Below are 12,730 nucleotides of genomic sequence, written 5' to 3' on the forward strand. Positions count from 1 at the left end.
GGCTTGATCAACTTACTTGGAAGTTACATGATTGAGTGAAGATGAAAGTGCTTCAAGTTTAGTTAGACCTTAACTGAGTTGGGGTTCAGGCAGTTGAATCATTAGATAGAAATGGACTACCTTGAGTCATTATATAGGCAGCCGTACTCCTACAAAGACCATGAGTCCAAAGTTGCACTAGAAAATTTAAACTACTAAAAACTATTTAACCAATTAAACCTACTAAAGGCCATACATAACTACATATACAACCACAAAAACCCATCTCTTAACAAACTAGAACCGTGCATCTCTACCGTAGCTCATTCTAGAAGATCTAAATGCATCAAAAACCGACTAAATCCTAAAACATACTTAAATACCTCAACGTTTGAAATATATGTAACATATATGTAAAGCAATCAAAATATTTTAACTTAGGGGACCTTTTACTTATTTCTTTTCATGTGGGAGTTGGAATTGTTCCTGTTTATCTACTTCTATCCGTGTGTGTGTGGGTGGAGGCGAGTTTAGGGAAACATAGTTCTTGTAGCAACTTAAAGAAAACGCGATAAAGATCTCCATTTCACTCGATATTTTTTTTTTTTTTGATAAGTAAAAAATATATTAGAAAAGCGTTCAAAAGGGGAACGCATCCCTAATACACAAAAACGAAAGACCTAGGACCGACAGAGTCCAATAGATCAAAAAAATCATCAATCGAGGAGCAAGCGCTGCCTCTTACATAACAGAAAAGAGAACGAAGAATATGAGATTTTAAGTTTGCAAGAGACGATTCCTTTCCTTCAAAATTTCTATTATTTCTCTCTCTCCAAATACACCACCAAACACAGTGTGGGACGATCCTCCAAAAATCACAAGCATGACCAGTAACAGGGCATCTTCTCCAAGCGTTAATTAATTGAATAGAGTGCTTAGACATTACCCACTGAACGCCAAACATACTGAATATGAGATTCCAACAATCAGACGCGACAAAACAATACAAAAGAATGTGGTCCACAGACTCTCCGTCTGTTTTACATAGGCAACACCAGTTAACAATGGTATTGCCTCTCTTACGCAGATTATTCAATGTCAGAATCTTTCCCCAGGTAGCAGTCCAAACAGAGAATGCGACTCTAAGAGGAGCTTTAGAGCGCCAAATAGACTTTCATGGGAAATCATGACCAGCAAAATTAGACAAACACAAGAACATGGATCGTATTCCATATCTACCATGAGTGGAGGGGATCCACAATATGTCATCACTACCCTCTATCAACATCCTTCTGTCTATACAACAAGTCCAAAAAAACGCATGCTTCTGCCATCTCCCAATCCTGAAAACAACACCTAAAACGCACATCCCATGTAACCCCACTGCTATCAAGATGATAACAATCAACTATGTAAGCATGCTTATTCTCAGCAATGCTGAAGAGACGAGGAAAGGAAAGAGACAACACTTGATCACCACATCATAAGTCTTCCTAAAATCGAACATACGTACCACTACGAACCTTGAATCTAATATGGGTGGAAAACACATCCCAACCCTTCCGAATGAATTTCCAAACACCAACACCTCCGATAACAAAAACAGGACGAGAGGACCAGCCCCCACTCTCCTCCCCAAAACGACAAGATATAACTCTTCTCCACTGTCGATAACGCTCTTTACCGAACCTCCTAAACCACTTCCCCAATAAGGCTCTATTGAAAAGGACTAGCTTCCGAATGTTTAAGCCGCTTAATTTCAAAGGTTTGCAAACTTGCTCCCAATTAACAAGATGATACTTGAACTCCTCTCCTCTTCCGCCCCAAAGAAAGTCTCTCTGAATTTTTTCAATCCGTTCAGCAACAGAGCACGGGATTTGAAACAAAGATAAGAAATAGGTGGGAAGGGACAAGAGGGTGCTCTTAATAAGAGTGACCTTTCCCCCCTTCGAGAGATACTGTTTTTTCCATCCTGCCAATCTTTTTTCATGCCTGTTAATCACCAGATCCCAACTCCCCACTCTCCTGGAGGATACTCCGAAAGGTAATCCCAGATAAGGAAGTGGAAAAGCACCTACTCCACACCCAAGAACTGCGAACATCCCCCACTGGGACAAGCACACTCTTTCCAACATTGATTTTAAGTCCGAACACCACTTAGAAGCAAGCAAGAATGCACCTCAAGTATCTGAGTTGGGAAACATCAGCATCACAAAAAACCAAGGTATCAACCGTAAACAACAAATGGGATATCTCGATCTAATGAGCAACATCTCTATCGACTATGAACCCCCTTATGTAACCCAGATCCTCCTCTCTTTATATTAATATGCTCAATCCCTCAGGAATAAAAAAGACGATAAGGGATCTCCTTGTCTCAAACCACGCGAACTCGAAAAAAAACCATCAGGAGATCCATTCACAAGCACAGAGAACATGACGGACGAAATGCAAGATTCAATCCATTTTATCCATCTATCCCCGAACCCCATCCTCCGAAGCAAGTAAAGAAGAAACTTCCAATTAACGTGATCATAGGCTTTCTCGATGTCAAGTTTGCATAAGACACCAGGAACTCCACTCTTCAACCTAGAGTCAACACATTCCCCTGCGATAAGAACGGAATCCAATATCTACCTTCCACCAACAAAAGTATTTTGTGACTCTGAAATAATACCATCCAAAACATTTTGCATCCTAAAAACAAGGACCTTAGCAATAAGCTTATACATACATCCCACAAAACTGATTGGCTAAAAGTCCTTAATGTCAGAGGCATCGCCCTTCTTAGGAATAAGAGCAATGAAAGATGCATTCAATGATTTCTCAAATGTGCCATGAGAATGAAAATCCTGAAAAGTGCCCATCACCTCTTTGCGCACCACCTCCAAACTCTCCTTAAGAAACCGCAAAGTGAATCCTTGGCCCTGGAGCTTTATCACAATTACAACTGGATAACGCCTTAAGAACTTCCTCTTCAGAGAAAGGAACCTCAAGCCTATCACTATCCAGTGTAGAAATAGCATCGAATTGCAAAACATCAAGTTTAGGTCTCCATCCCAAAGTCTCGGTATAGACCTACTGATAAAAAGAAACAATTCCCTCACGCACCTCATCTTCTCTCCACAATTCTGAACCATTCACACGGATACGCCAAATGTGATTACATCTTCTACGAGCGTTAGCAAGCCTGTGAAAGAATTTTGTATTGCGGTCACCTTCTTTTAGCCACAAAGCCCGAGATTTCTGACGCTACGAAATCTCCTCCATAACAACAATCTCAGCAAAAATCGCCTGACAAGACGCTCTTCTAGAGTGTAAAGACTCCGTATCCCGCCCCAGCTCATCAACACGATCAAGTTCAGCAATATCAACCAGAACTCTATTCTTTATCCATTGAAGATTCCCAAACACCTCTTTATTCCACTTCTTAAGCTCAGATTTGAGAATCTGAAGCTTCTTAGCAAGCACATAGCTAGCAGAGCCTGTAAACGTTGCCTCCCAACACCAAGACTGGACTTTCCCTTGGAAGTCCTCAGATCTCAACCACATATTTTCGAAGCAAAATGGTGTGCGTCTAGATCTCATACCTCAGGGCACATGATCAGACGTTACCTTAACCAAAGTTGCCTGGGTAACATCCGGGAACTTCTCTTCCCAATCCCCAGAAATCAGGAATCTATCCAGCCTTGAAAGAGTAACTAGATCTCTGCCACTAAACCGAGTAAAAGTTGCCCCTTCCATTGGCAGATCAATAAGAAAGTGACCATCAATAAAGTCAGAGAACTGGGTCATCTTCGAGGACCGCCTAACCCTTGTGGATCTCTCGAATGGAGACCTAACAGAATTAAAGTCCCCGCCTACGCACCAAGGCAACAACCACAATTCCTTAACGTGGTTGAGCTCTTCCCAAAAGACAAGTCTACCACAATCAATAACGGGTCCATAAACTCCAGAAAATACCCAACTGAAATTATCATCTTCCATCTGAAATACGCATGACAAAGAAAAGAGCCCTTTCCAGAAGTTCGTTCTAGACAAACATCTTCGATCCCACATAATTAGAATTCCGCCCGATGTGCCCGATGCGTTTAACGCTTCCCATTCCACAAACCTTCCTCCACAAAGACTCCTAACCACTTCATCAATAATAGAAGCCATCTTGGTTTCTTGCAAACATATAACATGGGCATTTCACTTCCTCACAACAACCTTAACCACCCTTCTTTTGTCCGGATCATTTAAACCATGGACGTTCCATGTAATAATTCGTAACTTCATTGAGAACCAAAAATGATCAATTCCCCTCCTCCCCGTTTCCCACTTCTGGTCCTTCCCCTTTCTTTAGTCACCCCATCCTTCCCCTTGTAGTTGACATAGGAAATAAGGTTCTTAACCTCCTGTTCTCCTTTCCGATGTGAAAAATGTTTTCTATTTTTAACAACTTTTGTGCTTTTATAGGTCTCTGTATTGTCGTTTCCTGCCACAATATCATGAAGAATGGATTGGGTTCGGTCGTCATCACCCTCCGAAGAGACGCCCAGAGCTTCACTAACCTCGCTAATATTTTCAAACACCCAGTCCATACCCAAATCATTAGCCGTCTCTAAGTAATCAGGGTGCACAGCTGCCAAGGGTTCCATTATGTTCACATCAAATTGATCTATATCCCAGGAGAAACAATCATGAGGACAGACCTGTTGAGAAGAAAACTGATCTTCATACTCCTCCCCCTCACTCTCTACACCATTCCGGTACATATTTAACTACATATCCATCTCAGTTCCAGGATCATCGGTAACATTCGTCATCAATTCGTGAGGATGAATCGCCTCAATCACGGAGGGTAGACCATTTAAGCCTTTGAGAGCAACAAAGAGGTTAAGCTCGTCGAGCAAAGTCACAGCTAAGTCATCTGCAACTTGAAATGAAGGTCCCATCCTACACATACTATCACCCCATTGGAGCAACCTACACTTCCGGATGTGTTCTTTGAAGACAAGGACCCGTCACTCGATATTTAACTATCCAAGGACCTAAGTATGCCATGCCTCAACGTACATCTTACAAATCAAGGTTCAGGCCTTGGATGTACCCTTACCGTACCTTTTATACGCTTTTTAAATGCTGCCATTTATCCCACCAGGACATCACTAACGGTATAATATTGCGAAAATTTTTTATTAGCCCACTTTTGCTTCTATTCCACTAGTGGAATTCCAGTGGGAGGTTAAATTTAATCTCCCTTGCCAACAAAAGCAAGATCTGGAGGTTTTGATGCATATTTACATTTTACATCAAGGATAAGTTTTGTCAAAATAGGGTCATTAAATTTAGTTGAGAAACGGGATGCAGCACTAACAACTAAAACTGGAAAAAGGACACCATTGAACCATGGTGCTGGTAGCTTGAGTAGTTAACATGAATGCTGGTTTGAATAGATGCAAGTTCTCCCAATATCTACTTGGGAATATACAAATATTCAACACATATAACCTTCTCCTGTCATATCTTGCTCATATGCATCCTATATTTAGTTATATAAGTTTGAAGGGTACAGATTTTTAAACACCAATTTCCAAATTGTTCCACAGAAAGCTATTGAAAACAATAATGGATTGAATGCTAGAATAGTGTCATTAATAGTTCTTTTTTAAGCTAAAGATGTATTAACCTGAGGAAGTGCTTTGACACAACTCCGATATGTATAGAGCACTGATCCCATTTCCTTCCCCTCTTGGATAAGGGTGTTCTGCACATGTTCCAGCATAGCCGTTACGGGGGGGAGGGGGGGGGGGGGAGGAAGTTATTAATAAGTAAAATCAAAGGCAAAGTAAAAATTTTAAGGAAACAAAAAAAGATCTTTGAATGGAGACAATCACATCTGCTCCTTGCCACTAAACAATCTAAGCAGAAATAGAGCACTCATGAAAATTGGTCCAGTAATTTAGAGAGCAACAAAGAAAAAAAGATAGAAAGAAGAGCTGCATACCAGCTGATTGAGAGCTTTTGTGTCTTCTGATAAAGATAGGCGGTATGCAGAAACATCACTGTACTCTACAAAAGGAATGCATCTATTATAGACCTTAAAAAATTATGGTCTCAACAGAGAGAGAGCCCAAAAGTGTCTTCTATACTTCGAGAGAGAGAGACTCACATGGTGCTACAAACTGGGAAGCATGTTAATAGACTTATAGATTACAAAGAATAAAGAAAGAAGTATAATACAAAGAAATTAATAATTACTTAAACTCCTATTAAATTAATTTTTATATTTTTTTTTGTAAAGTAAGTCAAATATATAAAAACCACTCAAAAGGGGAGCGGATTCCAAACAAACAAAAAGGCCAAACAAAAAACAACTCAAGCCTTCAAAGAGGCTAAAAAAAGAACAATCTCCTCAATAGATCTATAATCTCTCCCCGAAACCCAAAAAAAAGAGTAGAAATAATGGAGAACTTAAGCATAGCAATAGGCTTTCTCCTTTCCGTCAAAATATCTTCTATTTTTCTCAAGCCAAATGCACCACCAAATACAGAGCGGCGTAGCCCTCCAAGCATCCCGAATGAGACCCCAGCTAAGAAACCTCTCCAAGCCTCAATCAATCCTCTAGAGACAAGGCATAACCCAAGGAACCCCAAACAAACCAAGCATCAAATCCCAACAAGCTCTAGCCATGTTGCAATGTAACAAAAGGTGATCAACTGTCTCCTCATCGCAAAGGCACAAGTAACAACGATTGACCACCACCTGATTCCTCCTCCTCAAATTATCCTGGGTTAAAATCCTACCCAAGACAGAAGTCCAAGCAAAGAAGGCCACCTTAAGGGGAGCCTTTGAGCGCCAAATAGATCCAAGGGAAAGGACCACCATCACCAACCGTAAGGCACCTAAAAAAGGACCTCACCTCAAACCGACCCTGAGGATTAGGATTCCAAAGCCAACAATCAGACTCCCCATGAGAAATCACCTGACGATACAGTAACTCCAAAAAATGAGTGACCTCCTCAATCTCCCAATCTTGAAAGTGCCTCCTAAACTGAACATCCCAAGACAGTCTTCCGTTATCAAGATGATAACAGTCAACCACTAAGGCCTACCTAACAGAAGCAATCCTAAAGAGCCGTGGGAAAGAAAGAGCCAGGGGAATCTCCCCACACCAAGTATCCTCCCAAAATTTGATCTTCCTACCATCCCTAATCCGAAAACGAATATGTTTGCAAAAATCATCCCACCCGTTCCGAATGACAGTCCAGACTCCCACTCCCCTAGGACCACGCACCTCAAGAGAGCTCCACCCACAACTTGCAAAACAAAAGAAAAACAAAATAAGTATCCCTATGACTAATATGTCTGTTAATTTGATGGCCAAACAACATTCAAGTACGTAAAATAGGAACTGAATTGTTCCATAGACTCTCTTCCCTTGATTAACTTTCCTTTCTACAAAGACACACCCTATGCTGAATAGGGTTGCCATCTGAAAATCAAAACCTTTATAAATGACTGGTATTCAGCCAAGAAATGAAACTTCAGCATTTATTACCATATAATATGAAACACCGTAATTAGACTGTTTGTGTTTCATTCTCCAAATTGGTTCAAGATACAACTTGAATGGATCCTAAAATTTGTGTTGCTTAGAAAAATTCTTACGCTTTTAGGGGTGTGCATAATTAACAATGATGGTACAAGTGTCATGCTTCTAACAGAACAAAATAAAAAACTACAAGGCCATCATAAAGCAAGCGATATTTTGTTCATATCCAAAGGAGATAGTCCAGTTAACTGCAAATAGGTAGAGGATACTTGGTACAAAATAAATACAACAGTCTTCTAAATAAAAATTAATGAAGCATACCCTTAATTCTCCACCATTGATGGAAAACGAAAAAAAAAAAAAAACCAAACTCAATTAAATTTGACCACAATAAATATATTTAAAAACGTACCAATTGGACTATTTGTTGCACCTCTCTCAGTTGATACCCAGACTGCTGGCCCTTGGACCTCTGGTTGGTCATCCTACAGGGGATATTAAGTTCAAAATATAAATAAAGAAATCAAACTTTCAAAATAAAGTTACAACAAAATGGATAAACCAGCTCCTCCTAAATCTAAAAAATCTTTTCCTGAATTCTGCTAATTCTTGACCAACAGTTTCAATGAAGTTCACGCTTTCTGAGTGGGAAGATCAACCTATAAACACATTCCTCCTCTTTCTTAGTTAATAAAAACTATTGTTTCAACTTTCAACACCCATTTTGCTTGTGTATATGGAGTGTGTGGGGGTTGGTCGGAGATGGAAATTCATATATAATGTTTCGTTAGTTCTAGGTCATTGGTTCAATTCGTGTCTGACCTTCCTTTAAGAGATCACTCTGCACATGGTACCTCTAATTCTTTTTTTTCTCGGCACGTCTATCTCTCTCATTAAACGCATCTACCACGAGAAATCCAATGAATTAAGATCCCTCCTCATAAAGATCGAATGAAAAAGAAGGGGGGTCATTTGTTTGCACGTGACTAAGATTCAACTGATGAGGTGATCGTCTCACACGTACGCCAAAAAAAAAACGGATGAGTGAAGAACTAGTTTCAAAAGGATTTTGAACTGTGGTAGGATTTAGTCCTTGTACAAGAAGAGCGGCTTATATATACATTATATACATACTCCATTCATACAGACTAAGATTAGTTCTCAGAAGTTCCAGCGACTTCTGAAAATTTGTTATGTTGAATCCTAACCGAGGACAACCCTTAAGAGATTTTCTGTCTCTTTAATTCTATCTTCAGGCCCTAATTTATTGTTTCGTCACAATGAGCCCCTAAGTTTTTCATGTCTGGCCTTTTCTTACACCATTTTTTTTTTTTTCGAAAGTTCAAGCAAACACAAACACCCACTATATATTTTGCCTCCACCAGGGCTCAAACACTCAACCTCCTCTTTGGGGGAGGAGAGCTTATACCATCTAGGTTAGAGCCCATCGGTTCTTTTTCCAAACATACAACATTGTGAAATAGTTGCGATCTAAGAATTTCGTTGCTTTCCATAAGCAGCAATTTTACACAACCAAATCCAAACCTATATAAACAACTTTCCATCTATAAAACATTATACCTATTCTTAAACTTTTTGAACCTTAATCCTACAAGTTCTCCACAACCTTAGCTCAACATATAAAAATCTGGAGGCAACACTATAAGTAGGAATTGTTTGTAATGAAAAAATGATCAACAAACAACACAACACTAACTGAGTACTTTGGATTTGAATATACATAGACAAGACAATTCTTCTCACCAATTTTGGACAATCCAAAGATATTTGGACAATTCATATTAAACATGCACATTGGCACCAAACTATTAGCTTTATTTGTAAGAGAAATAATGTCATTGAACAAAACTAGAAGACCTTTTTACATTAAACCACTATCTAAAATAATCAAACACTCACTAAAATACCCAAGAACAGCATTAACCCAATTTTAATTCCTATAAAAAATTCATAATGCTTCCATTATCTAAAACAAAGTATATATTACTTTTTAATCTACTGAACCAGTTCTTTAAATCGGCTAAGAACATACACCAGATTATCACATACATATATATAAATACGTACATTGTATGTAAATAGTGATATATATGTGAGTGTGTGTTTAAGTAGATCTTGATTTACCTCCAATGAGAATGTGGAAAGAGCTGCAATAGCTTCTTCAACTGGAACGGCCATGAAATGGTTCGATTTTCTCCGGATTCAATCTGTCGAGAAGAGAATCTGTAAGCTAATTTGCTGACAGTTTGAGTCCTATATTAAACGATTTGAGAGCATACATTACCCTAATTGCTACGGTGGGTTGGTTCGAGAAAAGGGGAGAGAAGGATCGCACGTCTGTCTTCGAGAGTTTAACTCAGTCTAGTTATTGCCATTTCTTTAAGATGTCTTTACCAGAGCGATTGAATTACTGAATTGGACATGGAATTGTATTCAAATTACTCAAACGCCATTATTAAATATTTAGAGATTTTAGAGTTTTTTTTTTTTTTTTCCACATAGGTCAAAGAGTTTTTACCCCACTGTCTCTCCCCCTCAATTTTCCGAATTCATGATTAAAAATGTGAAATATTTCCCCAAAAAAATAAATAAAGAAATAGAAATGATTAATATTCCAAATTCTTAAAAAGGCATCACAGGCTTCCAACTTGCCAATCCTGTCTTTTGTTGGGCATTCAAATTTTGACGTCGGTATCACATTTGACATCCAAATTTCAAATTTTATTATTTTGCATTTGAACTTCGACAACGTTGTAATTACATTTGGCATTTAAACTTGAACGCCTCAATTATAAAAAGTGATTATAGTTTTTTTTTTTTTTTCTTAAAGCACGTGTATCGACTTCACAACACGTGCACCAATCAAATCAAGAGTCTGATTCGAAATCAAAACCTCAAAAATTTATCTTTTTAATCCCTGTCAATACCGCTATGCACCTGAAAACATAAAACAAAAAAAAGAATCATTTTTAATTGTTTGCTTTAAAAGTAACATGGGAATTTAAACATAATAAGTGTGTGGTTATATTTTAAAAAATGGGAGGAATCAAGAGACAACACTGGTGTCCATAACTTTTATAAGTGATGAATTCATGTTCTGCAATTTGCACCTATTTTACCAAAGTAAAACAATATTTTTTCTTCTTTTTGATCCCCGCTACAAGATTAATGATTCGTCTTCTTTCTTTTCTTTTATTTATTTTTTTTTTTTTGAAAGATCAAGCATATAGACACTTACAATGTTACTCCTAATAACCTCGAATACTCTATTTAAAATTTTATGTAAATTTTTATGCTGATCTCAATTCAAGTGAATCATAATAGTGAATCTAACCGTGTTTTGCAGCGAAAATTTTCACGTATAATAGAAAAATATAAATAATAATATATCAATTTTATTCATACACAATAATTTAAACAATGAGCAATAACACCATTGAAAAAATGAAATAACAATACTTACATTATAATGAATAATACATCAATGTGGATATAATAATATTAGAGACAAAATTTATGATGAAGTAGAACACAACTTTAGGACAAATTTATAACATAAATCATACTAATAATAAATTAAGATAGCAAAAAGACAATATCAAAATAAGTAAGAAATGGTTAACCTAATTGTAGAGACACGTGTAAACACATTGATTGATATTCCTATCCCTCTTGCGAGTATTGACGAAATTAGTCAATTTCAAGATACAACCCAATTAAGTCGCAGCGACTTCTCCTCCATGCAAAAGAGAAACTAAATCTAAGTCTATATGTGTCTCATTATCTATAAACTCAATATTTAAATTACTCTCAAATACACGTATGAATGAGTAAAATAGAAAGATAAAATCATTTCTCAAGAGTCCCGCTCCTACTAATATATATATATATATATATATATATATATATATATATATATAAATAAAAATATTATTTAGTGTAGTTTATTAATATTTTTTAATCCATTTTTATTACTATCATTTAGTAACTATTATAAAATATTAGCATGCACCTAATCCAACAAACCGAACCTAATTTGACCAATCTAAATTATACAGGTCTAATCCGAATTGAGTTGGACAATCGTCCCCTCGACATTCAACGTTGTATGCACCCCATCACTCACTTTTTTCAAATTAAGGTCCTGGGTCAAGAGGATGGGACTTCAAGTCCCAATCTCCATGTCAGTAAGTTTTGACTTCAGGTAACAATAACAATTACTCCAAATTTTTTTATTTTCTCATTTCTATATTGACATTCATGTTCAAAATTAAATAAGATAAACAACTATGTTCACAAATTTTTTTTTTTTTTTTTGAAAAAAGGAGAAGGAGGATATCATAAAATGTGATGATACAACTTTGATTATTTGAGATATGATCTTCCCTGCTTTCTTTATATATATATATATATATATAATTGATTAATTTATTTATTTTTTCGGACGTTGAAAAGAAATTCACGCACCCACTTTACTTTTACAGAGATTTGAATTTTTAATCTTTTATTTTGAAAGGTGAAAAAGCGCCACTAAACTTAAGTGGTAGTTCGGTATTACTTAGATTAGCATAACTTTGGAATAAAAATTAGAGTTTGTAATTTTATTTCTATTTTTAGTTTAGTTAGAATGCTAAAGTCTATATTATTTTTGTAAAACCAAAAGTCTCACATTATTTTGCTTCTTATTAGTGCATAGCCTAAGACAAATGCCTGGTTGATTGTTTTTAACCATAATGATGGCGAATTGAATATTTTTACTTTAATAAAAAGAAAGTAGTATACATTTCCTTCTTTTGCTTAAAGATCAATCTTGTTTGAGATACCTTTCACCTGAAGAAAATGTCCACAAGCACTTGATCACCATGCCTTGTACCTGAAAACTGCTATTTTATAATCTAAGAAGTACCTATAATTCGTAATGCATGTTATGTGCTCGTTTATACATCTGTTTTCATTTTATCAAAAATTTTGTCCTTAATAATTTAGACTCTATTTATTTGGATGTAAAATATTTTTTTAATTTTTTTGTGTTTGGTTGTCGTAAAATATTTACGAAGAAAAAATTTATTAAAATTTAACAAAAATAATTTATTCATAAATTTTGAACAAGTTATTTTACATGCCCCTAAACTCGATCTCAATCTCAACGTAAATCTTTACTAAACACCGACAAAGTAAAAATAAAAAAAT

At 36.6% G+C, this 12,730-nt stretch overlaps 1 protein-coding gene across 2 annotated transcripts in view; it reads right to left on the minus strand.

The window, feature by feature from the left end:
• The window catches only part of LOC132271272 (protein PIR), a 57,323-nt gene extending 47,414 nt beyond the window's left edge, over positions 1 to 9,909 (minus strand). The window contains exons 1-5 of one of the 2 annotated variants that reach the window (XM_059772597.1): positions 9,825 to 9,908; positions 9,665 to 9,747; positions 7,932 to 8,004; positions 5,972 to 6,036; positions 5,654 to 5,731 (exon numbers count right to left, since the gene is read on the minus strand). In XM_059772597.1, the coding sequence (XP_059628580.1) occupies positions 5,654 to 5,731; positions 5,972 to 6,036; positions 7,932 to 8,004; positions 9,665 to 9,718 (270 nt within the window). In that variant the 5' untranslated portion in view covers positions 9,719 to 9,747; positions 9,825 to 9,908. Of the gene's footprint in view, positions 1 to 5,653; positions 5,732 to 5,971; positions 6,037 to 7,931; positions 8,005 to 9,664; positions 9,748 to 9,824 lie in introns of both variants that reach the window. The other variant, XM_059772598.1, reaches the window with a different exon arrangement.
• Positions 9,910 to 12,730: the final 2,821 nt, after the last annotated feature.

The sequence above is a fragment of the Cornus florida genome, unplaced genomic scaffold (assembly GCF_030987335.1).
Source record: "Cornus florida cultivar Cherokee Brave unplaced genomic scaffold, ASM3098733v1 CherokeeBrave_3.0.0_Hap2_Chr08, whole genome shotgun sequence".
Lineage (NCBI taxonomy): Eukaryota > Viridiplantae > Streptophyta > Magnoliopsida > Cornales > Cornaceae > Cornus > Cornus florida.